Source organism: Neovison vison, chromosome 8 (assembly GCF_020171115.1).
Source record: "Neovison vison isolate M4711 chromosome 8, ASM_NN_V1, whole genome shotgun sequence".
Taxonomy (NCBI): domain Eukaryota; kingdom Metazoa; phylum Chordata; class Mammalia; order Carnivora; family Mustelidae; genus Neogale; species Neogale vison.
This window is the reverse complement of record NC_058098.1, coordinates 131,166,433-131,193,860: the sequence shown is the minus strand read 5'-3', so window position 1 is coordinate 131,193,860 and position 27,428 is coordinate 131,166,433. Positions and strand designations below refer to the sequence as shown.

General features: G+C 38.1%; 1 protein-coding gene across 2 annotated transcripts in view; it reads right to left on the bottom strand.

Annotated features, from left to right (window-relative positions):
* The window catches only part of SMC6 (structural maintenance of chromosomes 6), a 71,735-nt gene that overhangs the window by 31,998 nt on the left and 12,309 nt on the right, over positions 1-27,428 (bottom strand). For both annotated transcript variants that reach the window (XM_044262043.1, XM_044262044.1), the window contains 13 exons: positions 23,259-23,395; positions 22,572-22,633; positions 18,602-18,682; positions 16,817-16,918; positions 12,651-12,770; positions 12,454-12,552; positions 9,509-9,655; positions 9,143-9,231; positions 8,801-8,965; positions 7,994-8,172; positions 6,655-6,859; positions 3,432-3,546; positions 2,079-2,239 (listed from right to left, as the gene is read on the bottom strand). In XM_044262043.1, coding sequence (XP_044117978.1) covers positions 2,079-2,239; positions 3,432-3,546; positions 6,655-6,859; positions 7,994-8,172; positions 8,801-8,965; positions 9,143-9,231; positions 9,509-9,655; positions 12,454-12,552; positions 12,651-12,770; positions 16,817-16,918; positions 18,602-18,682; positions 22,572-22,633; positions 23,259-23,395 — 1,662 coding nt within the window. The remainder of the gene's footprint in view (positions 1-2,078; positions 2,240-3,431; positions 3,547-6,654; positions 6,860-7,993; positions 8,173-8,800; positions 8,966-9,142; positions 9,232-9,508; positions 9,656-12,453; positions 12,553-12,650; positions 12,771-16,816; positions 16,919-18,601; positions 18,683-22,571; positions 22,634-23,258; positions 23,396-27,428) is intronic.

Here is a 27,428-nt window from a genome sequence, read left to right as displayed (position 1 = left end):
TACTTTTCTGCATTTAAAAAAACTAGTGAATTTTTCTAAACTTCAAACTGTCAGGCAACTATCAGACTGGTTCAGGTCAATAGAGATGACACGAAATTCATGTAAAATACCATTAAACTTGGTATATTCTTTCTTTTACTTTTTTAAATTTGTTTTTATTTTTTCCTGAAAATCCAGGAATTTTATTTCCTTCAGTGCCTTCATCTCCTTCCTATATTCTTTCAGACATGGCTTTTTTAGCTATTAGCCTTTTTCTTTCTCTCTTTTTAATTGAGGTGCAGTTTACATATAATATTACATTAGTTTTAGCTGTACAAGACAGTGATTCAAAATTTATATATATTAAGAAGCGACCATCACAATAAATCTAGCAGCCGTCAGTCACCAAAGTTGTTAAAATATTAATAATCACTAATATTAATTATATTCCCTAAGCTATACATTGTATTTCTAAGATTTACTTATTTTCCAATTGGAAATCTGTACCTTTTAATCCCCTTCATCTCATTCAGCCATTCCCTCATCCCTCCCTCCTCTGGAGAGAGACTGTTCAACCATCAGATTGTTCTCCTTATCTAGGAGTCAGTTTCTGTTTTATTTGTTCATTTGTTTTGTTTTTTAAATTCCACATAACTGAAATCATACAGAATTTGCCTTTCTCTGTCTGACTTAAATTAACATAATACCCAGAAATAGCATATTCACAATTAATAAAGCTGATCAATGTGGGAAACAATTTTCTAAAAAACCAGTATTCAACAGCCTTTTGAAACAAAAGATGTGTCCCCTACATATTAATATGAATACTATTAGCTAAAAAATGAAGCCATGTATCAACTTGAAATGTTTATTTCTGAAATGTTGCAATCAGAGGCCCTAACTCACTGCTGGGGTTTATTTACATTCTTTTCCAATAATGCCATACTTCTTTTTTTAAGACTCAGGACACAAATACACGAGGCAGTTTTTGTTCAAAGGAACGTGTGAGCAACATAGTATAACACGACTGTATTTTTATACATTTGCACTCATGTCTGCTTGAGCACCATATACGTTAGTCTTACTCAGTTAAGAATTAGGAAGACTGGATTTAAATGTCATGGCACGATGGAAAAAACCTACCACTTCACACGTCACTTTTATACAGCACATTCACACATCTATCCTCTAAGACTCAGTGTCAATGTAAAACGTGTGCTTTGTGCCACAACACCAAGTTGCTAGTCATTCAACTTTTTTTTTCTATTGCTAAATAAGAAGTTTTACCAAACTTTCTGATATCCATTATGGCTACTGTTCTTCATGCTGTTCTCAAAGTCACACTAAAATGACTAATATTATTTGAAAACAAGAGATGTAGCTCAACAAAACTCTCATTTCTCCTACATATATAAGTCATTTAGAATACTTTCACTTTTACTCAGTTTTCTTAGATATTTATTTTACTTAAGTTCTGAGTTCTATTAAAGGTCTTACAGGTCACTAATTTAGTTCCAACTCATCAATCTGTCAACTGAATTTGTTTAGTTAGAAAATCACGGTTTTTTTGGTAACCAAAAATCCTTTCTGCAATGCTTGTGAATCTCATTAAATATACTTAGTAGTTTTTTGTTCAACTTCTCACTTTGTCTCCTCTGGCAGCTCTGTTTTTCCTAGATATGTGTTCTAATTTGCCAAATGATCTTTTTAGAACAGTGCAACTCGAAATACAGTCAGAGACAGAATATGAACTTGAGCCAGAATGTAAACCGGCACACTTATACTCTCACTGAACGAAGTCAAAACTAAATGACGGGATAGTGGTGTAGCTGATGTACGTTCTGAGTTCGGCTCCTATGTCCTTGTAGATCAGCTGGTCAAGGAAACACAATTGGTGCTCTTAGCACAGAATACTGTTGTCAAAGTGATGATGGGAAACAACCATCAACCCAGAATTCTACCTCCAGCTAAATGATCTTTTAAACCCAAAGAGATGACTCACAATCCTTCCCTGAAAGAACTACAATAGAGTAATACGAAGGGAACCAAACCCTCCAGGAAGCAGCAGAACACCAGAGCAATGCTACACTGACACTAACCTTATCTCAGAATCCACATCTTTGCTTAGGAATTTAGGTCTTGTATTTTCAGACGAATAGTAACGTCCAGCAAAGACTTGATCACCATCAGCAGTAAAAGCTTCTCTACAGTTCTTGGGTGGTTTTTGAGACTGCATTACTGAACGAGCTACAGAGTTGCTCTAAAAAAATGGGGGGGGAGACATTTTTTAAGTTATGCCATAGCACTTCTGATACACAATTTCAAAATGTTACCTATCATTATTTTAAGATTCAAGTATTTTTACTTAAACATTTAAACATAAGTAAAATAGTTCCAGAAAGTTAAAAAAAGAACTTCAAAAACAACCTTCATTAATTCAAAGAATTAAAACTGACAACTTTTAGAACAACAAAGTAAGCAAGGCTTTATGATAAAGTGATTTAAGTTCTAATGCTATCCATTAGAGTTAAAATTTTAAGTACATTTTCACATGAAAACATTTACTTTAGAACAGAGTTCATACAAATCTTACTTTTTCTAAATGACTTTCACAGCCTGAAAAGAAAGATGTGAGTGAACAGCAAATGGCAAGAAAAGATAAGATACTGAATTATGTGGAGGAAAGCCTGGAAATAAGCCCTAAAAGAAGTAAAATAAGCATTAGGCTTTATGGAGGCCCCGCCAACCTCTGAGGACAGACAAGAGGACTTCATTATTTCCTTTCAAGGATCTTTCTAAAATATGACGGAGCAAGAACCACAAATAATTACAATATGACCTTGCAACACATATACTGTATATACATTTAAATTACTGATACCATTAATTCTCAGTTTCTGTTAATGAGGAAAACAAACTCTATTATGTTTGTTTTGATTAGATCTATTTCAAATTTCCTTGTTCCTTCTCAACCAATGACAATCTAATCCAACAAGTTCATAAAAATACATAAATAGATGAAAAGTAAATACTGATGTATTTTATAACACATTTAAAGTTTTAAGATAATGAACTCATAAAATATCAAGTAGAGTATTTGTTTAAAAATTAGGATAATAATACACTTATCTATAAGGGTAAATAAAAAATGGATTTGGCAGCCAATCAAGAAAGAATGAGTAACAAAAATTATAGCATCATTCACCAAAATAATATGTACTTGTGAATACAGTTGTACTGAGGAATAGCCAAAAATGTGAAAGTTCCCTCAGGCAGAAAACGCAAAAACCAGTTCTGTATTATTCTATAGCTTCCTATGAGGTAAAAGTACAGTGGTAAAACATATTAACAACTTCATAATATAGACTAGACTGGGAAGAGGAATTTATAGAACCAACTTCAGTTTTGGAAATTTAAAAGCAATGCAAAGTTCAGCAAGCATTTTATCTTACTTTGATCAGAAGCACTGTCTCTATGCTTCTCATGTCAATCAGGCTGTTTGCAACCACTGCATTATCTATTTCTAAAGCTGTCAGGACTGTTGGAAACTCTGGATGATAAGCAGCTCTAGGAGACAAAAATATTTAAGTACTAAAAAATTACATATTAATAATATGTAAGTACTTTCAAACTTCAATTTTATATACATCTGTCTTTTTAATGCGTGACTATAGATAAGACAACGGAAAATAACTGATAACATTTGAAAACATCTGTAAGAGGTGAATTTGATTTAAATAGCGAACATTTATATTATGTGCTAGGCATTCTAAGAATATTATAAATAGTATCAGCTCATTGAATCCTCATAATAACCATGAGATTGATAATAATATTCTCTAATTTAAAGGAGTTTGTTCTTAAGATGGGGGAGGCAAACCACTAGCCTAGGATGCTTAAAACGGAGAGAAGTCAATGGAGTAGGAAAGTTTAAGGTTCAGAACAGAGGTGAAATAATTAAAAAAGCAGTCCAACAAACCAGGCAAGAAGGCAGGCAATTCAGAGCCTATGTAGCATAAAGAGCTTTTGAGAGAAAGAGCATCTCTTCTGCCAAGCAGGACAGGATGTACAGACGCAGACACGGTTATGGGTGGCTAGCAGGCCGAGCACTTCGGCAGCCTGTATGTACTTCAGAGGGAACAAACCCATTTAAATAGGAAAGGAAACTATTCCTAGATCTCCTGGGGAGCTACACACTACCCCAGGCTCCTCTGCTGAGGTTCTCTAATGTGAGCTTGATACACCATGTTCCAAGGGTGTTTTCCTGCTCTTTTCCACATTAAAATAACATGCTCAATTTTAAAATTTAGTGCTGGAATCACAATATATACCGATAAAGTTCTTTACCAAAAATCACCCCTCCAAAACGTCTGCAAAGGCAGCTGAAGTTGAGAGACTATTAAACGTACCCGACCTGTCGATATTCTGTCAACATCCGACTTCCTCTACTACGCCATTAACTTGAACTTCAGCTAAATTGCAAACTACTCTGAAGGGTGAATGCCCTGGAGCTGCGCCATTGACCTCTGACTTCCCGCTGTCACCAGGAGCCCACCGCAGCCCTCCCCGCTTCCCGCACCTGCTCAACCTGCTCTCTGTCCGCACTGGCAGATCTCTAGAGCTGCTCCCATGCCTCACAGTCCTCCCTCTCCAGCTACAAACTAATGAACTTTCCCAGCAGCACTTTCTCAACGGCTTCCCTCTTCTTCTGTAAGAACCACCCGCTCTAACAAATCCAAATGGAGCATTAGTCCAACAGTACACATTCTCTCCTCAAACTTACTAAAAAGGTAAGAGTCCCGTAGCCACCATGGGTGTCTGAATGCGGAGCAGGTGTCGGCTCTGCTTCCTCTCTCGCTCTCCCAAACCTACCCAACGGCTGAGGCCCTCGTCCTCAGCACATAGATTCCGCTATTTCCAAGCAGTGACCTCATGCTGCACAAATGGAGCTCACCCCGCAGCCCTTCAGGGAATGACACACTGCTAGGAGCCAGGAAACACGGTGTGCCAGGAGGGCCATGCCAGGAGGGCCGTGCCAGGCGGGCCTACTCATGGGAGTCTGTGCAGCGGCTCACGGAGGGGTCCCGGCAGCTGCTCAGGACCGCTGTCCCTGGTGCCCGAAGTACACGGCTGGTGCAGGAGGATACTCCTCAGAGGGGCCCATCTCTCCCAGCAATCTCGGGGACAGTTTCCAAGGTCCCCGCAGGAAAACCTGCAAGTCAGCACACTGGCCTTCTACCAGCTGTTCAGAGGTCTCTCACTCGAGATGCAGCTAGCCCGTCAGGGGGCATCTTTACCATAACCAACACTGTCTGGCAGCACAACCGAAATTTCACTTTTATCAGGTTTTAGAAATCAGGAACCAGAGCCAGAAACGTTGGGGTCATATTTTCAGGCAGACAGGGAAAATAGTTTATCTTGAACTTCCAAATCCTCATTTCTAGCCTAAAAGTTCAAAACTGGCAATTCCACAACAACAGGACTCATCCACTTCTGACAAATCCACCTTTTCCTTATACTTCTCCTAAACCAGTTACGAGCATACCTGCTCAGTCGTCACTCCAGCCAGAGACCTCGCAGTGATCCTCAATTCTTACATTCTCTTACATTCAAGTAACAAGTTCTATTGATTTTGACCTAAATAGTGCTTTCGTTTTTATTATTTCCTTAAGGATTTATTTATTTGAGACAGAGAGAGAGAGAGCGCGCACGTGCGCAAGCAGAGTGAGGGGCAGAGAGAGGAGGAGAGGGTCCCAAGCAGAGCCCCTGCTGAGCGTGGAGCCCCAGACGGGGCTTGATCTCATGACCTTGAGATCATGACCTGAGCCAAAATCATGAGTTGGACACACAACCAGCTGAGCCACGCAGGCGCCCTCTAAATAGCACTTTTAACCTGCCCCTTGCTATCTATAATGCAAATGCTATTTTTTGCAGAATAATTTATGATGCCTTGTCACTCTGCGTTTTGCACACAGAATTCTCTTGCTTCTAAGGCAGTTGACCCTTCTCTGTCACTTGACAAATTCATCAGGTTCGAAGACTGATCATTTGTCCTCTTTTCTCTAACTTCTTTGCCAACCTGCCCACTAATGTATAACATAATTAAACTCTCTCATTTGAACTACATCTGCATTTTGTGATCCAATTTGATCAAAGCTGACGAAGAATAAACTGGAAAATATGTACTACACTTAAAAGTAAAGTGACTAGCCAATCAGCAGTTAGCAAAGAGGCCAGTTTAAATACTGTGTCCGTGAGAAGGTTTGTTGGGTTATCAAAGAAAACCACCACAGCTCTTTATGGAATCTGCAAAGCACCTTGAGAGCTGAACTGTGAGTGCTGAGTGCCAAAGCTCTTCCTTAGTACCCCGGCCCCACATACCCCTTAATTTGCCGTGGTCTATATCACTTCCCTCAGTTTAATTTCTATGCCACACCACATCTCTTCCCCTCTCCTGATGCCCATTAATAGACCTTGTTTAAGGAGTTCAAGGGCAGGGAGCATGTCTTATTTATCTATGTGTCTCCATTGCCTAGACTGAACTTAAAGAAGTGGCTTGATGAAATTTCATCAATTAGTACTACAGATTTAGTTGACGTAAATATGTCTTAATTCTTTCTGATTTTGGACATGATTAACCAAACCAGAAATGGCATTTAGCTACCAATGCCTCACCTGTGTCTTACATCATACATCTCATTCCGAAACTCAGAAACTATTATCTGTGGTCGTGAGGTCCCCCGTGAATAAAACCTTTCCATCAGGGCCTGAAGAACTCTTTCATCGGCATGGTTATGGCAACAGTAGGCCTGCAGGAGTCCTTTCAAGCAAGATTCGATAGCCAAAGCAAGTTCGGGGTCACGAAGATGAATGCAAGCTCCTAAAGGCAAGAGAAAACTATTAAAAGGCCCATAAATACTTATTTTGAAATATTAATGTAACTATCTTCTTGTAACCGTTTATAAGTGACTTCAAAATATTTTCACATAAAGAAGCTTAAATGACATTACAGATCTTATGTTAACTATATGGGAAATCCCCACATATCCACTGGATACACTGGGGCGAAAACCCATCAAATCCTGTGAAAAGAACTGCCCTAGTAACTCCAGTGTAAACCAACAGAGGTTTTTCGGTTTAAGTGTATACTACTCGAGCCTCCGAATGGCACTTTGGAAAGTAAACCAAAAGGTTTACAGACTCTTCATTATTTTCTGTAAAACTGATTAACACTGGTATTTTTAGATGAGGAGAATACCAGGAATTGGTATTTCAGGAATGGATGAGGAAATGCCTCATCCACTGAAACAGATCCTGGTATAGAGGTACATATCATTTATATGAACAGATTTTACCGTAATACTTAATACTGTGTGAAATGCTGTACTAACACAGTAAGACAATACTTTAACAACAAAGCATTTTTATGTTGACAGCATCATTTTCACTTAACGATATTACACAATTAGAGATAACTCCTCAGGAGAATTCAACAGATACATATATTATTTAATCTCATGTATAATAGGGATAACTCAATAAACCCAGGATTTATACTTGAGAAAGGACTTAGAAATAATGTTTTCCAACCTAAACAGAAAATAAGAAAATAAGTCATTTAATAAAGGTTACATAAAATTCAGGTAGTGAGGGGCCTTCTGATTCTGGATTTTCAGACTAATCAATTATTTTCAAATTAGTTCATTCGTTTATTCATTCATTCAGGGAAAAAAGTTAGATCAGATTATTCAACTCAATAGTTTTTTTTTTCCTTTTCCTAAGTTCTCTTGCTTTTTTTTCCTTTTTCTAAGTTCTTATGCTTTAAAAATGCAAAAGGGAAATTATAAAGTTTAAAGTGATTTTAATCCCTGTATCCTAAAATATATACAATTAAAATCCACATACACTTATGTTCCTTTTTGATAAGTTTTAAAACTAGATTCAATAGACCCTTTCTGAAAATAAAACCTTATTTTTAATGTTTCTTATACCCTGACCAAATGGTGACAAATACCTAAAGGGCCCACGGGTTTACACGTAAAAAGCCCACGTCTATAGGCATCATCTATTGCTTCAAGAAGGGCTGGAACATGAGGGCCAAATCTTTTCAGTCGATCAGTTTTACTATCTTTTAATTCTTTCAGTTGCCTCTGATTATAGCTCAGTGTATGCTTGACATCTAATTCTTCTCCCCTAAAAAATAAAAGTGAAAAACAGAAGAGATATGAGATATAGTTATACAGAAATATCCAGCCTCTCCCCCCAACACCTGCATATCAGTGAATGACTCAGCTACCCTAAAGACTAAAGTCAGATTTCTTTATTTGAAAATGATGGTGTTACTAGAGAAAAATAGTCTCAAGTCCATAAAACTTAGCACAAAAAAAGAAATGATGCCATGGGAATGAGGATTAGAAATTCCAGAAATGGCCCAGCTCTACAAGTGTTATAAAAGTCTGGGAAAATTGATTTTTTTTTTTAAGATTTTATTTATTTATTTGACAGACAGAGATCACAAGTAGTCAGAGAGGCAGGCAGAGAGAGAAGAAGGCAGAGAGAGAGGAGGAAGCAGGCTCCCCAAGGAGGAGACAGCCCTATGCGGGGCTCGATCCCAGGACTCTGGGATCATGACCTGAGCCGAAGGCAGAGGCTTTAACCCACTGAGCCACCCAGGCGCCCGGAAAAGTGATTTTTAAAAGATATCTTATTCAATACAAGAAACAACAACCATAATAAAACATGTTTTCTCTCTTTCTATAAAGACCAAACCATCTGATTTTCAAGTCATTGAAAAAAATCATTATAGGGTATTGAAACTTACTTAATTCTGATCCGTTCTTCTTTGTCCTTTTCTATGGCTTGCTGAAACTGTTCGATCTCTTGATTGATTGAGCTTTCTTGATCCTGCAAGGCCTTTACTCTCTCTTTTAACCAAGAAATTTTTTTTTGCCTTTCCAATCGTTCAGGTTCCAAAGATTGATCGGTACTAACAATAAATAATCCAAAATGGAAAATGTTAAGTGAAAAACTTAACATTTAAAAAATACAAAGCTATGTGATAAAATTCCTTTAGAAATAATATGAAAAATATAATACTCCACTTTGCAACTTGGCTATATTACAAAATGAGGCAATTGTGAACACGGCAAAGTAACCATCTTACCTTTTCTTTAGTTCTTCGATTCTTTTGCAAAGCTGCTCATCATCTTTCATTAATGCTCTATACTCGTTTAGGGAACGATTATATAAAACCTGAAAAAACATTAGACACAGTTTGGGAAGATAAAAAAATATACTAATCCTATTCAAATCCACTTTTGCCAAATCTTCATATTGGTGGCTAAATATATGCAAAAATATATTTTTAAAACAAAGTACATAAATGGCCATATGAAACCATTATTCTTTAAAGTCTGAAAGCAGCACAGATTTCTATCCAGTTGCAATAACTCTACTTTTAAAAGTAAATGAACAGTATTTGTGTTTGATATGCAGCATTTAACATTCCAGGTTGGAAAGTTTCTCTCACCTCAGCTTCATTATAGACCCTTTTCTTAGCAGTAACATCTGTTTTCAACGCCATACATTCTGGTGCTCTTGCATTTGTCTCTTGACTAATCTTTTCCAGTTTATCTTGAATATCTTTGTATTTTTTTTCTGCTTCATTAAGTCTAACCTTTAAGAAAATAATATCGTTGGAGTGTTTTTTACTTTTCTTCAATAAACAGAAAAAAATTTTTAAACTTAGTTTTACTCTAAATAATCTCAAGATATCAGGTAAGCAAACTTAATTACATGAAATACTAAAATACAATTTTTAATTCTACATTTAGTTATCCAACAAATGTGCTATCTTTTGGAGATACAAAGAGTAACAACGGTTTGCAGGTAACACAACCAAACAGAGACAGACAAAATTTCACAGAAGAACAGACTGCTTAAATTGATCATAGTTTGGATATAATAATGCTTAAGTTGGCTATGTCTATAATTGTGGAAGCCCAGGGAAAGAACCCAGAGGTCTGCCAGAAAAAGTCAAGAATGCCTTCAAGGCAGAAGTAGCATTAGAGCTGAGACTTGAAAGATTAATGCATATGTACCAGCAGAAAGGTTGGGGAAAGGTGTTAGAGGCAGATGGGAAAGCATGCAGAAAGGCACTAATACAACTTTCAGCAATGAAAATATTTGAGCTTAATCTGAGAAGGTAGTGGTGGGAACTGAGCCAAAGCATGGAAGGGCCCAGAATTTCCTAACAATCAGCTTACAACTTAACCCTCCAGACCACAGGGAGACAAGACATGACCAAATCTGTACATCAAGTCACTTTGGAAGCACATGCAGGGTGGAGGGAAAATGAAAAGAAACAGTGTCAGTAAAGAGGTAACATTCCAGAGCAAAATGAATCAGAAACCAAAACGGGACACTGACAATAGGAATGGATTAGAAGAAACAGATATGAGAACTGTCTGGATCAGGGATTAGCAAACTTTTTAATGAGTCAGATAGTGTAGCAGACACTATTTCTTCATATCCCTTCCACTTAACAGTCATTCTGTACTCAATTACCACGCCTAAGACTACATGAAAGGTTTTATGTAAGACATGGTAGGAAGATAAAATATAAAACAAGACAGTTCTTACCCTCCAGAAACTTACCATTTACTACAGAGTGCCCAAATGCTTAAGTGGGCCAAAGGCCTGCAGAACTCAAGTATCACCCAGCCTCAAGATCCTCCTTTTCCCATTTGAAAAACCATGAACATTTATTACATTTAATTCAGACTGGATTTAATTACTTTTTTATTTTTTACTTTTTTTAAAGACATATTTTATTTTGAAGTAATCTTTACACCCAACGTGGGGCTCAAACTTAACAACTCCATAATCAAGAGTCATATGCTCTACTGACTGAGCCAGCCAGGCGCCCCAGATTCCATTTTTAGGTTGGAGATTATCTAAAGAGAAAAATAACTTAAGATCTTCCTCTATGACAATTAAGAAATGAGGATAAGGAGAATTTGGTGGGAAAAAAATTCCAGAATATTCTCAGAAAAATGAAAATCTGAGGTGAGAAAAGATGAGTGGGGCTGAACTTCCATTTGCTACCTGAAGAGGGAATAAGAAATTCAGTCTATTTCTGTTATTTTTACATATTTATTTCTTACTTTTGATGGATGAATAACACTTAAAGGGAAGGAAATATATCTGCTTACTATAAAAAAGTAATGTGGGCAAGATTACATTCTATATTATAAACTAAGCTTGGGGGCCAAAACACTTAAGTAGAACAAAATACTAACAGGTTAAGTCAGCCACACTTAACTAAGTAGAGCTTCTATAAAAATGAAAAGCCTACGAGTTCTACTTCTAGCATGACAAAAGGCAAGGAATTCTGCACTGAGGGCTACATACCCTTGTGAAATACTAAAAGACCACTCAAGTGCAAATTTTAACCTGGTGAATTACACAGTGTACGAATTATACTTCAATAAAGCTGTTAAACAAAGAATGAAAAGGCAAGTATGAAGAGTGCATCGGCTATATGATAAAAGGTTCCTGTGGACAGTCCTAACAGAGTATCACTGCTTTTATTTACCATCCAACCAACTTCTACCTCTATCCCAAGTGGAAGACTCTTGAATCATAACATAAATAGCATAGTTCCCCCTGGTATCTTAAATCTCATGTTGAAATTAACCTTAACAAACCTAACAACTTGTCCCACACATGCTGCACCTACATGAAATCCTCTGATGGTTCTGGGCCCTCAAACTTTAGTTCCCTCAAATTTCTGGTAGCAATCTCTGGGCACTGTGCTTAGTTTTGAAATGTTAACTTCATGATACTTAGCTTTCTAATGGACTATTATCCTAGCACCTCAAGACTTTATATGTTGATACGCCCAATGAACACAAGAGTAAAAGCTTCATATTGTAGCATCGCTGGTTGATAAGAAAATACTGTTTTCCAGATGCATGAGTTTAGGGTGTTTTATCACCGGGCTCAACCGGCTAATCATGTCCAAACACAATACTCCTTTTAAAAAAGAGTTGCTGGGGAGCCTGGGTGGCTCAGTTGGTTGGGCATCTGACTCTTGAATTTGGCTCAGTTCATGATCTTGGGGCTGTGAGATGGACTGTGTTAGGCTTGACACTCAGTTCAGAGTTTACTTGAGATTCTTGCTTCCTCTCCTCCCTCTGGCCCTCCCCTTGCTTATGCTGCCCAACAGCCCTCCCACCAGATAAAAAAATTAAATGTAAAAAAAATAAATAAATAAAAAAGAGCTGCCACTTTAGTACTTGAGCAAAAGTTTATGTTAGTTTCATTTAAGTAATAAATTCAAGCAGATAAATATATAGGTTCAAACTGCTCTTTTTGTAGGTCTTTTAAAATGGTCTGATATAAAAAAAATGGTCTAATATCAGTAATCTCATATGATTTAAACTGCTAAATCTGTATTAAAAAAACAATTACCTGCTGTTCTTCCATCTTCCTGTCAAGTCTAGCAGCACGATCTTCCCCAATTTTGATATTATCTCTGATAGCATTCAATTGTTTTTCAATTTCATTGACCTAAAAAGAAATTATAGTGTAAATCACATCTAAGAGTGACTGTAACCAAATATTTTCTACATATTAAAAGCATAAGTGAATAACAGAGAAAAAATTACCACTGCCCAAGCCATTTCATGTTTCAAGTATTCTAAATTAGTCTTCATTGTACTTAAACCCGCAATACTTTGAAAACGTTCTTCTTTCTCCAAACACTGGCGTTTTAGTTCAATAAGTCGCTTAAAAAAAAAAAAAAAAAAAAGGATTTGTTTCTTATCAACATTGAAAAGACAAGACTTTTTAACAATTATATATTTTTTGAATGCACCCCCTTAACAAGTATTAAAAACGATATGCAAGGGAACGACTTCCTCAAGGTAAAAATAAAAGTACCTTTGGTTCTTTGGTATACTTTTATTAGGTGTAATTGTTGTCTTAATTTCTGCATTATAAAAATGTCCAAATACTCATCAAACGAAGATCAAAGGAATAAAACGTTTAAGAATAGACAAATCACAAAACTCAGTTTTCCATTTCTCTCAACTCTTTATCCGACAGAGAGACTGGTGTGTTCTTCTGGGCAAAGTATGCCCAATACTCACTCCAAAGATAATGGAAGACACATAAGAAATTTATTTCTAAAAGCCAAGTAAGTTATAATTATTGACTTATTTACTTTATTTTTTAAGAAGGCTGTACATCCAGTGTGAAGCCCAACATAGGACCCAAACTCAGGGCTTTGAGACCAAGATTGAGCTGAAATTGAGCTGGACACCCAATCAATTAAGCCAGACATCCCAATTTATAATTTTTTTTTTAAATCTAAGCTCTCCTTAATAAATAAAATCATCAGGGGCACCTGGGTGGCTCAGTGGGTTAAATTTCCAGCTCTTGATTTTTGGCTCAGGTCATGATCTCAGGGTCATGAGACTGAGCTGCTGCCGCCCCATCTCCCTGGGCTCTGTGTTGGGTAGAGACTGCTTGAGATTCTCTCTCTTTGTCTCTATCCCTCTGCCCCTTCCCCGCTTGCTTGGATGCACACACATGCTCTCCAAAAATTAAATTAATAGTATAAATCATCAAACAAGTGTCAAATATAATGACATTAGAACAGCTTCTGAGGTGGTTTAGATTCTGTACACCTGGGTAGATGGCCTCCTCACTTCATCCGTGCTTACCATCTTCAACTAGGGCCTCACACTGTGGATCTAATATGTCCCTATCAGTCACTTTCCCAATTCTCCAGAATTATTTCAATCCATTATCACTCTCTTCAAGCCTCATACTCCCCCATCACCCTAATTCCTCACTCTTTCTCACTGCCTCCTACTTCAGAGAACTTAGTGGTCATAGGAGGAAACTCTCTCCAACTTCCACCAACCTCATTTACAAATCTAAAGCAGGAGGAGGTGGCTTCCTGACGCGAGCCCCCATCTCCTACCTACATATTTTGGATCCACCAGCTTCTGCCTTCTCAGAAGGCCTGAATTAGTTCATTTTTCGTGCCTATCTTTTCATCTTTGTTTCCACTTGGACCTCTTCACTGACTTCCTTCTGTTATCATGTTTAGTCTTTACTCACTTAACTTTCCCATTTACAAACAAAACCACTACTACCCATACTTGGGCACCTCCTCTTCCTCTCCTCCCCTAAGTTTTCTGAAAGTTATCTCTCTTCCATTATCTCATATTTTCAGCCCCACAAATCTGGCTTCTGCTTTCACCACTACTGAAACTTCTCTTGTCACAGGCCTCTCTGCAGATTATGTCACTAAATACAGGGAGCATCTGTCAAACCTTGTGGTACTTGCCACTGACCACTGTCTTCTCAAATTCTCTTCTCTTGGCCTCTGTGGCTTCCATGAGCGTTTCTCATGGCTCAGGCCCGGACCCACTTTCTCTCCTTCTCAGCAAGCTAAGTCATTCCTGCTGCTTACACACCAACAATACACTAATGAGTCTCAAATTTTTACTGAAGCCAGACTTCTGAATTCCTCACTCATATGTCCAATTGGATGTTCTGTAAGCACCTCAAAACTAATGTGTTCAAAATGAAATTCATCATTTTTCTAAAAAGAAAAAAAAGAAAGAAAAGAAAAAATGCTCCTCTTTCCAAGATTTCCTATCTTAAGAAACTTAGCCTACAGCTCAGGTCATCCACCTGGAGGTCATTCAGTCACCTTTGTTATCTCTTCTGTCTCAACTTCACTCCTCCTTGTCCCACAATCACATCTGCTCAAATCATTTCAAAACTCCCCTCCACTAACCTGCTACTGCTCTTACGTCATCATTATATCTATGGACAATGGTAACTCTTTATTGATCTCTCTACATTAGTTCTTTCCTTACAGCGATTCACCCTCTTCCACAGATTACAAATATTCATTTAGTCAATCATCCATTTCACGTGTTCTACAGCTCTTAGGTTTACAAAGTCCTCTATAGTTTGGCCTCTTCATTCTCACCCTTGTGCACGCTGGCCAATCTGGAATTCTTTCAGCTTTCTAAAAGCACCATATACTCTCTTGCCCAAGATGCTGCCACACTCTTACCCCAGGACCCACACCCTTCCTTACTCTCTCCATCCCTTGCCTGGCATGGTTCATCCTTCAGTTCTCACCCTGGATACCATCCTTAGCGACGACACCCCTCCCGTGTCTCTACCCCCACTGCTGATACCCTCTTAAATGCTTTTGTACAAATCTAATCACAAGTCCTTTAGTAGGGCCCACCATACTGGTATTTACTATATGTTTCCTGCTGAACAGTTAGGTTTATGACCCCAGAACCCGGATATGTATTTGCTGTCATATGGCCATGGACAATGCACAATGCCAGGGGGCACGTGCTGGAACTTGGTTTTTGTTGACTGAACACCTTCTAGTTTCTATCTAACCTTCACATACTATTTCCTACAGATTTAAATATTCAAGTCCAGAGCTTATTTTGAGAATATAAGACATTAATTAATTAGAAAAAAAGCTCTTATTATGGGCATATTATATATAATGAATTCTGCTACATGATACAGGGAAATAGTTCTTAAACTTCATAATCAAAACACCTTTAGTAGTTGATAACAAAGTATACCATAGAGAAAGTGGGTGTTCAACCCCCAGCTGTCTGAAGCAAATACATTTTTTCAAAGTCCTGATTTATTATTTTTAAAATAATAAGTAAAACATATGCTATCATTTTTAAAATATGCAAATATTTCCTCTTGCCAAAAACACCATACACCAAGAAATTGTGTTGTACTAATTCTGTGGCTTATAGTTTATAGTGTGCCTCCTGGCACACTACCACTATCCTGGGTTTGAAGGGATAATGTGAGGAATAAAAATAAATATATCCATCCTTGCTGTTAAGAGTTTTCATACAACCACAGACCTAACTTTAAATATGCAATCCTCAAAACCTAAAGTAAAAGGGTCACTGTAGCACCAAATAAAGCTGACCTGGGTCAATCATTAGCACAATTCTGTGTCAAAAGAACAAGCTAGGAACTAGCTGAAAGCTCCCCTGATTTTAGAAAACTGATTAGGTAACTAAAGAACAAGATACAGAATCACAATAATTGGTGAGAGTCAATGTACAGGATAAAAAGCTGAAATGTAAGCCTTATGATTTTGAGGTCCTTGATTAGCATAGAGAAGGTTGGATCTTTAGGAATCTGATGAAAGTACAAGAAGAAAATATAGCAGATGTAAAACCAAATTTAAGAAAGTCACATTGGCTTGAGTAATTTCAGATTCACGCAAGTATACACAGCTGCCAAGCTGGTGAGTACTGATGTGACAGGTGCTACCAAGTCATCAGTGCTTCATGAATGTTAACATTTCCCCAGTGTAAGGAAAGAGTTATCTACCACAGATAATGACAAATGCATATTGTGCTTTTTATCAACTTGAGGCATGCGCTTATTTTGCATTCAAAAGAAATATTATAGTTTTTAAATTACGTATAGTGGGAATTAGTGATACTTTACTGTAATACCAACTAGTCATATATCAAGGCTTAAGCTGTAAAATACTGCTCTGTCCTCTAGTTTATGGCCTAACAGAGGAAAATGTGTACATAGCCATTATGCCAAAACAAAAAATAAAGGCTGATAAATGCCCTGAACATAAAAACCACATGTCCTATATTTCATAGAGTGTATGAAAGTGTCATCAGTTTTATACAGATACACACCTACAGACAGGTATGCAATTATATAGTACCACTTATAAGTACTACAGGAATTTGACTGATCTCAAAACTATTTGCATTAAGTATTTTCAAACCTCTTCTCCTTGATTTATCTGCTCCTTTGTTCTTTCTTTTGTTTCCATAATATATGAATAATCTTCTTTCATCTGTTCAAGTTGGGTTGCTTTCATAAAAAACTGTATCAATAAGAAAAACACAATTAGGAGTTTATAAATTTCCACAGAACTGAAAAAAATCTGTTGGTCTCCAAAAATATTTGTTTTTTTTTTAATTTTTAATTTTTTATAAACATATATTTTTATCCCCAGGGGTACAGGTCTGTGAATCGCCAGGTTTACACACTTCACAGCACTCACCAAAGCACATACCCTCCCCAATGTCCATAACCCCACCCCCCCCTTCTCCCAACCCCTCTCCCCGCAGCAACCGTCAGTTTGTTTTGTGAGATTAAGAGTCACCTTATGGTTTGTCTTCCAAAAATATTTTAACAATTATGTAAAAAGACATTAAAAACACACTCAAGTTTTCACACCCAAAATTTACTTAATATACTCTGTTCATATCTATACATTCGTTTGCAATAGCTCTTAAAAACCCACGTTAAGAAAACACTTCTGGTGTAAGAATAATACCATCTTGAAAACTCATTTTCACTGATTCTTTCATTCTTTAAACAAATATGAATAAAAAGAAAACATCTCGACTCTTGATCTTGGTACATCTTGAGTTTTTAGAAAAGGAAATAACGAAACCCATTCAAAAGTTATAGCAAAAGTAGTAATCAAATATTTTGTAAGCTTTCTAAATAATTTACAGTTTAAAGGTTATTATGTATGGCCAATCATTCCCTTGAATTTCCTTAAAGATTAATTTTAAAATAATCCATTCTCTGGCAAAGACCGAGAAGGCAAGAAACAAGAAATGTTGGAGAAATTGTGAAGAAAGGGGAAGCCTCTTACACTATTGGTGGGAATGCAAGTTGCTGCAGCCACTTTGGAAAACAGTGAGGAGGTTCCTTAAAAAACTAAAAATAGACCCTATAACCCAGCAATTGCACTACTGGGTATTTACCCCAAAGATAGAGATGTAGTGAAAAGAAGGGCCATGTACACCCCAGTGTTCACAGCAGTAATGTCCACAAAAGCCAAAATATGGAAAGAGCGAAGATGCCCTTCTACAGGTGAATGGATAAAGAAGATGTGGTCCATATACATAAAGGAATATTCCTCAGTCAACAGAAAGGATGAATACCCAACTTTTGCATCAACACGGATGGGACTGGAGAAATGCTGAAGTCATGTGAAATAAGTCAGAGAAAATCAGTTATCATATGGTTTCACTTATTTGTGGAACATAAGGAATAGCATGGAGGACATTAGAAGGAAGGGAAAAATGAAGGGGGAGAAATTGGCGTGGGAAACAAATCATGAGAGATTATGGACTCCAGGAAAGTTGGGTGAGCCTAATGATGGGTATTAAGGAGGGCACAGATTGCATGGAGCCGTGGGTGTTATACGCAGACAATGAATCACAGAACACTACATCAAAAACTAACGATGTACTGTATGGTGACTAACATAACACAATAAAAAAAAATAACAATAACTTTTAAAAAAGAATAATCCAGTCTCTCTCAGAATTAAAAGCCAGAAAGTGAAAACAACAATTTACCAAGAAAATTATACTTCCATCATATTTAGACCTTCCCTAAATTAGTTCTACAGTATTACTGTAAATAGGTGGCTTTAAAAAACCCAACTCAATATTTATTATGTGAGCAAGAGTTACGTTCGGTATATATGGTTTATCTATAAATGTATTCTTTTTGATAAATTCCTATCTCCTTTGGTGCTCCTTACTTTGTATTTGTCTCCCTCGTTTTTAGACTGCAAGAACTGCTTGCTCATCTCTTGTGTTAAAACAGAAACTGGATTATCCACCTGAAACAAACAAGAGAGGTTATTTTTGAGTATTTCTTTTTTTTTTTTTTTTAAGATTTTATTTATTTATTTGACAGAGAGAGATCACACTAGGCAGAGAGGCAGGCAGAGCGAAGGGAAGGGAAGCAGGCCTCCTGCTGAGCAGAGAGCCCGATGCGGGACTCGATCCCAGGACCCTGAGATCATGACCTGAGCCGAAGGCAGTGGCTTAACCCACTGAGCCACCCAGGTGCCCCTGAATATTTCATTTTAACACCTTAAAAATAAATGAACTGAAATACAGCATACAATTCACCAACGGTGTCATCAAGAAGGCTAAGGTTAGAGTATTAAGGTAAATATACAAAGAAAAAATATTAGAACTTCTTAATGTGAAGAAAATGTTTCATTACTTCATGATACTAAAATAAATACCATATACAAAATTATTCTGCCACTCAGTGAGGGCACATGCTTTCTTTTACCTGTTTTATAGAATTTCACTCCTATGCTACTGGTTAATAATCAGACAACAGTGAGTAAAGCCCTCCGCTGCCTTGGGTTTTTGTGTTTCATGGCCCTATGTAGCCCTGGGCAAATCAGTTTCTCCAACTGAATACAGAAAGTCCAACTAATTTCTGATCAGAATTATGATGCCAAGTAGTGTTTATTTTTCTTACAGCAGTTCTTCAGATTTTCCATTTGTTATTATTTCTTCATGATTATAAAATAAACAGAAATGCTAAAGTCATTTCTACCTTTTGGGGAAGGAATCATTTTAAATAAGCCATTGCTTGAACTGCACTACCTATTACTAACAAGCTAAAGTATAGTTATATAATGGTAAAGTACAGTAACGGACCAACGCACAGGGGAGAAAGTTTAAAACATATATATATGAAACTTGTTTCAGAAAGATTCGCGATCATTACTCATTGGTATCTTTAGTATTAGTAAGAAAGTAATTTGTGTATTAGAAATAATCCCATTTGCAAGTTACAGAATATGTAGGACGAGTAAAAATGAAAAAATTTTTTTTTCAGGTTTTATATATTTGAGGGACAGAGAGCATGAGCAGGGGGTAGGGCAGGAGAGGCAAAGGGAGTGGGAAAAGCAGACTCCCTACTGAGCAGGGAGCCCAATATGGGGTTTGATCCCAGTACCTTGAAATCACAACCCAACTGAAGGCAGATATTTAACCACTGAGCCACCCAGGTGCCCCTAAATAAAAAAATTTTAAAATTCTTCATTTTGCCATCTGCCATTGTAAGATGCTAAATGTACTTTGTTAGCATAACAATGGTTTAAAAATCGTCCCTTTTAAATAAAATTTTGTGCTTGCTTCAATAGCACAAATACTTTTTAAGTAAAATTTTGGGTGTCCTCTTCTAAAATAACAAAAACATTTATAGGGTTATAAAGAACCCTCTACGTTACTTTATTATTATCATTATATAGGTAGACCAGACTGCCAAGTATTTTTGCTCTGTATCTTAATTTCACACTCCGTCTGACTTCTTAAAAAAAAGACCTAATGCACTAGCTTTACCAACAGAGATTTTAACCAACTTTGAATTAGTAGCTTCACCAAAATTTATATTCTTTTGTCTACATCTTTCTGATTGTTCCTGAAATGGGGTTCCTAGTTCCTAAGTCTAGCGATTATGTAAGAATCTTGCAGCTTTACCTGTTAAGACTAGAGCAAGCAAAAGGCAAGCACAAACAGGTAAACTTCAGAGAAAGGACAAGAAGGGGAGGCATTGGGGCGCCTGGATGGCTCAGTGGGTTGAGCCTCTGCCTTCAGCTCAGGTCATGATCTCAGGGTCCTGGGATGGAGCTTTCTGCTCAGTGGGGAGCCTGCTTCCCCCATTCTCTCTGCCTACTTGTGATCACTCTCTCTGTGTCAAATAAATAGATAAAATCTTTTAAAAAAAAAGAAGAAGGGAAGAGAAGACAAATAAAATTAGGTACTTAAAGACATTAAATATCCTCCTCCCTCTGGGTTATTCTAGGTCATCATTGTCCAATAGATACATAATGCAAATCACACAGACAATTTTAAATTTTCTAGTAGCTACATTAAAAATATAAAAAGAAATGGGTAAAACTGGGATACCTGGGGGGCGCAGTAGGTTAAGCATCTGTCTTTGGCTTAGGTCATGATCTCGGGGTCCTAGGATGGAGCCCTGCACAGGGCTCCCTGCTCAGCACGGAGTCTGCTTCTCCCTCTCCCTCTGCCTTTCCTCCCTGCTCATGCTCTCTCTCTCTCTCTCTAGCTCTGTGTTCTCTCTAATAAATAAATAAATTAAAATCTTAAAAAAAAAGAACAGATAAAATAATTCTAATTTAAAATATTATCATTTTAACATATATCTATATAAAAATGAGATTATTCCTTTGCATTAAGTCTTCAAAATCTAGTGTGTATCTCACACTATAGTGCATGTCAGTTTGGACCACCCACATTCAAGTGCTCAATACCCACATGTGGCGAGTGGTTACTGTACAGGTTAGTGTAGCTCTAGGCCTTCCATATGTTGATCAATGAACCCGAACCTTTGGTTAAATGCAGCATACCAGAAAAGGACTAAAGAAGTTATGATAACAATCTTCAAATATTCCAAAAGAAATAAACATATTTTTATATTCCCCAAGGAAGTGGGAGCTTAGAGAAACAGGCTTTTTTCAACTTTTCCATAATAAAAACCTCCTGATGGAGCTGTGTGCAGAAGGACTCAGAAGTCTCAGGCACAAGTGATGTCTCCACTGCAATCCACTTAATAAGCACTTGCTGGAGGGACAGGGGGGTAAATATGGACAGTGAGAACTCTACTGGATGCCCTTCAAGATGCTCCCAAACATCCGATTCCATACACTTTTGGTTTTCTTGATTCTGCTTAAAAATTGTCCTGCATTCTAATCTCAAATTTATTTGACACATCTGCTTTTCTCTAGATTTTAATAATTATTTTTCTAACCTTCTGTTGCCTGATATACAAGCTACTACTCACATGTAGTTTTTTTTACACTTAATTAAATCAAATCGAACACTTGATTTCTTAGTCCTACATTTCAGGTGCTCAAGAGCAATATATTAGTGGCTGGCCCATTGAGCAGCATCATACAGAATATTTCTACCATCAGAGAAAGATCTTCTGGATAGCTTTGTTCTAAACGAAACTGGAAAAAAGACCTAGAAAAAAGACCTAATTCGTAATTATTCTTTGTCCTTGGTGACTAGTCTTGCTGTTCTTCATCCTGGAGTAACTAAGGCAGGGTGGTATATTAGAATGGAACAGGATGCACAGATCCCCAGCCAGGCTCTACCAGCAACCATGCCTAGACCACTGTAGGGGTAAATTTACTTTTTCTAGTTCTATTATCACCTAGAAAATAAAGGTGAATTAGATGACCTCCAAAGACAATTCCAGCACTAATAAGACTACATGCTCTACTTCTAATTATTCGAAGTATCTTAGCAGAAAGGACTGGAGCCTGATCTCCTTAGGTATGATCAGGAACTCCAAAACTATACATAAAGAAGGCTTTATGTTTCTAGAATAAATTTTTTTTCTACAAAAATTTAGCACTGCATTTAGAAAACTATGATGCTATTCTGACTAAGATCGCAGAAAGCAAAGAAACGTTATAGCCTTTATTAACATCTACTTTAGCCTGTACCAGTATAGACTAGATGTTCTTGACTCCTCTTTCAAATCACAGGTGTTCTACTAGGCACTGAAAATTCCTGCTGAATTAGTAAATTTTAAGCAACGTTGCTAACAATAGTTGTACATGTTTGTCCTACAGTCAGTTTACTCACAGGAGCCCATTTTAATTCTTTCAACACTACAAATGAAATCATATGAGAAAGTGACCAGTTACTCTTAAACGAAAATTTAGCAATTACCTGTATGTTAAAATGATCAAGAATCGCGATCAGCTCTTCTTTTCTAGTAGAAACCACGGTACCTGGTTAAGAGAAATACATAAAATGACCAGACTGTTTCTAGGGTAAAAATACAGAGAAAAAAATAAGCACTCATTTGAAATACAAATATTAACTACTCTGTTATGTCCTTAAGAACAGGCACACATGGGAGAGAGCCACAGGCTGCCTGCGTCCCGAGCCAGGCACACGGCAGCGGAAGCAGCGAAAGCAGCAGACGCAGGGACGGTGCTCCTCTTCTCCCTGCAGCGAAACACTTGCTTTTCCTTCTCATCTACGGCTTCGCTTCTTCTTCCTTCCTGTCCTTTTCCACCCTTGGCTAAGCCCCCTTTCCATGTGTGATAAAAACTACGGGGGTGGAAGGAGGCCCGCGGGTGAGAACAAAGCAGCGCAGCCCGTTTCAAGGGGACCCAGGCTCTGATAACCGTGGTCCTGCCCTACGTCCTGGGGTCAAACACCTGTGGGTGCGTGTCCGTACAGCATCCCGTGTATGTCATACATGCAGCCGACCGATCACATGACGAGAGAGAGGTTTCAAGAGTTTGGGAGGGAATTCCCTTCCAATGAATACCTGAGCAATCACTTTGCTCTGTCTAGCTGAATATTTACTTGCATTTTATATGAAACGAAAAGACACTCATAACAAACCTGTTTCACTTTTTAGTTTATAAGACCGACTTCCATCCATGCTGATGTGCTGCTGCACGACTATAGAGTTGCCGTACACATTTGCTCTATAGGCATCATCTCCTCTGTTCCGTAATGTTATTGAGATATCTGCTGAGCTGAAGCAAGAAGGTTAAGCTAAGTCACATGAAGGCACAGTGCAATTTCAATACTAGGTTACTATAATTTTCAAAACCTCCCAATTCATTTGGGAAGTAGCTTTACACAGCGATTGATGGCTGACAGGCTATACAGAACAACGTTGAAGATACCACACCTAACAAAAAAGTGAAGTTGAGAATAAGGCACAAAAACATTGACTACCTTATCTATAACAGAAATACCACATTCACATAAAAACCACTTTTTAAAATATTCTATTTATTTATTTGAGAGAATAAGAGAGAGCACTAGTGGGGAAGGAGCAGAGAGAAGGGGAGGGACAAGAGACTACCTAATGAGCAGGGAGCCCCATGTGGGGGCTTCTCCCAACACCTCTCCCCCCAGCAATCCTCAGTTTGTTTTGTGAGGTTAAGAGTCACTTATGGTTTGTTTCCCTCCCGATCCCACCATAACAGACTCTTAACAACAGAGACAAACTGAGGGTTGCTGGAGGGGAGGCGGGTGAGAGGATGGGGTTAACTGGCTGATGGACTTAAGGAGGGCAATTAATGCAATGAGCACTAAGTATTATATGCAACTGATGAATCACTAAATTCTACCTTTGAAACTAAGAAACTATATGTTAATTAAACTAAACTTAAATAGAAAATTAAATAAAAATAAAGTGACTATGTATATTTCCTCTCTGAATCATTAAACACCTCTCCTGATGGACAGCAAACATCTACTTTATTCTTTTCATTCCTAGCTACTCCTTGTATTTACATACCTTTAGTATTGTTAGAACTTTGGAGGCACTGGTATCCTGCTGTGACAGAATTTGGATAAAAAAAGGCAAGTTTTTCAAAAAATACTATGGCTGAGGAGAAAAGTTACATAATAACTGCTCAGAACACCTGTACAAGGAAGAGACATGGACAACTTTACTGGGCACTAACTGCTGTCCCCTCACCATCCTGATGTAGCTCATCCTGAACTGCGGTTAAAAGCCATGGAGCAAAATGTCTATAAATATGGGAGACCCTTAAGTGAAGAGACTATCGAAGGGAGTTCTTTCAGAATGACAACACAAACCAGTAGTGCCACAGAAAGAACGTGGCTTCTTTCTCAACTCGGGAAAAAAATTGATCTGCACAGAGGTATCTGGCACCAGCAGACCAACGGGAACAAGGAACAAGGAACAAGCCATGTAAAACTACGACGCATCTGCTCTGTCCCCGAGTAGCTAGCTCATCTGCAGGAAGTTCTGCAGCCTTGACTGAATCAATCAGAAATGCAGAGTAGGCGAGTATGAGTTTTTGTCCCTCCATAACCCACTCCCAACGGCACAACCGATGTCAGAAATGGGACTGCTGCAAAGATCCCAAAGCCCCCAGGGCTAGTATTCGGAAGGCGAGGGGAGGGAGCCGTGAGCTAAACTTGTTCAAGAAGAACCTGAATAACAAGGGGCATGAGACCTTGGATCACTGAGAGGTTTCCATGGAGGAGCTGCATTAGGCCCCAGCACCACTGTAAAGGGTTGGCGGCTGACAGAGGGCCGACTCCCAGGTAAAGTACCTCAGGGCACAGTTCTCTGAACCTCACTGGACAAGCATTGCTACAAGAGCTGAAACCCCCAACAACTGAGAGCCCAGGTGCTATCAATGGGGAGTGTAATGTTTGGCAGGGGTGGGTGGGGAGTAGTAGGGAGCAGAGTCCCAAGGACTATCTTGAACCTGAGCCAAACCAACAGACCTTCTTCAGGCAAAGTGGGACAGCCACGATTTTAGATACAGAATCGACTAAGACTAGAACTGAAAAGCTCCATGAGCTGATTCTGTAAAAAAGTGATGACAGAACCAGAGACTATAAAATAAGAAGAAATTCACAGATACTGAATATTTTAATCATTTATTTTAAAATGACTTATTTGTGGGAGAGAGAGCATGCACGCTCATAAGTGAGGTTTAAAGCAGGCGGGGGGGGGGGGGAGAAGCAGAATCCCCAGTGAGCATGGAGCCCATTACGGGGCTGGATGGATCCCACAACCCTGAGATCATCCCACAACCCCTGAGCCGAAATCAAGAGTCAGACCCTCAACTGACTGAGCCAACAAGGTGCACCATGAAATTCAGATATGAAACATTTTAAATGAAGAAGGGACGACTAGAAGAATAGTAATGGGTTTGAAAAAGCTGTTTTAAAGCTACTTTTTCAGACAAGGTCAGTAAAAAGGAGATTGAGCTCAGGAAAAGCTTTTAACTGTTATTAACTGTTTAAAATACATTAATATTCCTATCTACAGGCAGCTATATCCTTGAAAGTTGGTGATTCATGTAAGCTGGACTTTTCCTTTTTTAAGTGATATTCTGAGGACAAGTCTCAGAAAGAAGTTTCTGCTTTGGTCCAGATATTTCCCAAGTGGCTAAAAACAAAAAAACAAACAAACAAAAATTTAACTGAGACATAAAACATTCAGTGGTACAGAAAAAAAATTTTTTTTCCCCCTCAGAGTTCCTATTTGAAAGAGCAATGTGTTATCTGGCTAGGCAGACCATGTGATTGTTTGGACAACTAAGAAATGTATATTTAAGTATAATGAATTGAAACAGAGCCGGAACCATTAAAAATGTTGAAATAACTTATATTTGACATCAGATATCATTTGGTTGGGGACTACGGAGAGGAGAAGACCTTGCTAGGCTGGGACCCAAATAAGATAAGGAGAGACAGAAAATATGCTGGAGAATTGTTACCAAGTAGTTTGTTTCCAAGGCCATACAGCATGGGAAATTATTTTCTGTGTATCTTCACCCCTTCTCCTGTGTCCACTTGGAACTCTGGCTTAGGGTTTTCGGAGAGATACATGAGAAAACTGCAGTCCTGGTTTACATCCCATCCCTGTTTATTTAGTATGAAGTATTTTAGTAAGAAAACTGAAGAAGTGAAATGGATATGACACTGAGCAGAAGGAAAGTCTATTATACGAAAAAAGATCACTTAATTCTCAAAGTTCCAGAGGTTCTAAGCATGGGGCATGCAAGAGAGAAATGAGAGATGCAAGCAGCCTCACTCTGAGAGCTAGTATAACAGAGTTTTGGGCTTCCAGTTTTTTGGAGACGCAAGGATCCCTTCAGAGTTACTTGAAGTTGTATTAAGAAAAGGAGATCAGCCTGAAGAGTGGTCTTAATGGGCAAAAGGACCTAAGTCTAAGACAATGCAAACTAGGGAATTAAGAAAAAGTTACATGAAGGCAAGTTACATCAAAAAGAATTACAAATGGGTCACCTGGGTGGCTCAGTCGGTTAAGCGTCTCTTGATTTCAGCTCGGGTCATAATTTCAGGTCTGTGGGATTGAGCCCCACACCGCGCTCCGTGCTCACTTGGAGTTGGGTTTATCCCTCTGCTCCCCCCACCCTTGTGCTCTCTCATTCAAATAAAGAAATAAAATCTTAACAAAAAAAAAAAAAAAAGAAAGAAAGAAAGAAATGTAAGCAGAGAGCCAATAAGAGTAGTTACATGACCATTCTCCAAGGGTCAAGATGGACCACAAATAGATGCGTGGATGTGGTCCTCAAATCGAACTCATTGGCAAACCACCTGAGTAAAGGACGTAAAATCAAAGACAGAGAGCAGAATACTTTTTTGGAATTCTTAGGGACTGGAGGCAGAAATTTTGCAGGGACCCTTGGCTGGTCATGGACTCTCTTTTGCCTGTATCATACCAATACAGACTTAGTGAAGTTTGGGTCAAGAGCCAGGCAAGTCCATTATTTATAAATATTCCTTTAAACAGAAATAATGCAGATTTATCACTGTTAGTTCTTTCTTCCAAAAAGGTAACAGAAACAAGAGTATAAGTGGGCAGGCACGTGGAAATACCTTACACAAGCTTTCTGTCTGGAGAGAGTAACGGACAACAGAGGCCATGCAGGCAACAGGGACCAAGAGAAAGGAATGGAAAAAGAGGGCTGTTCTGCTCTGGTTCTGGGAAGTCAATCCATTTCCTACCATGTTTACACGAACTGCAAATCTACAGTAAGCTGCTTC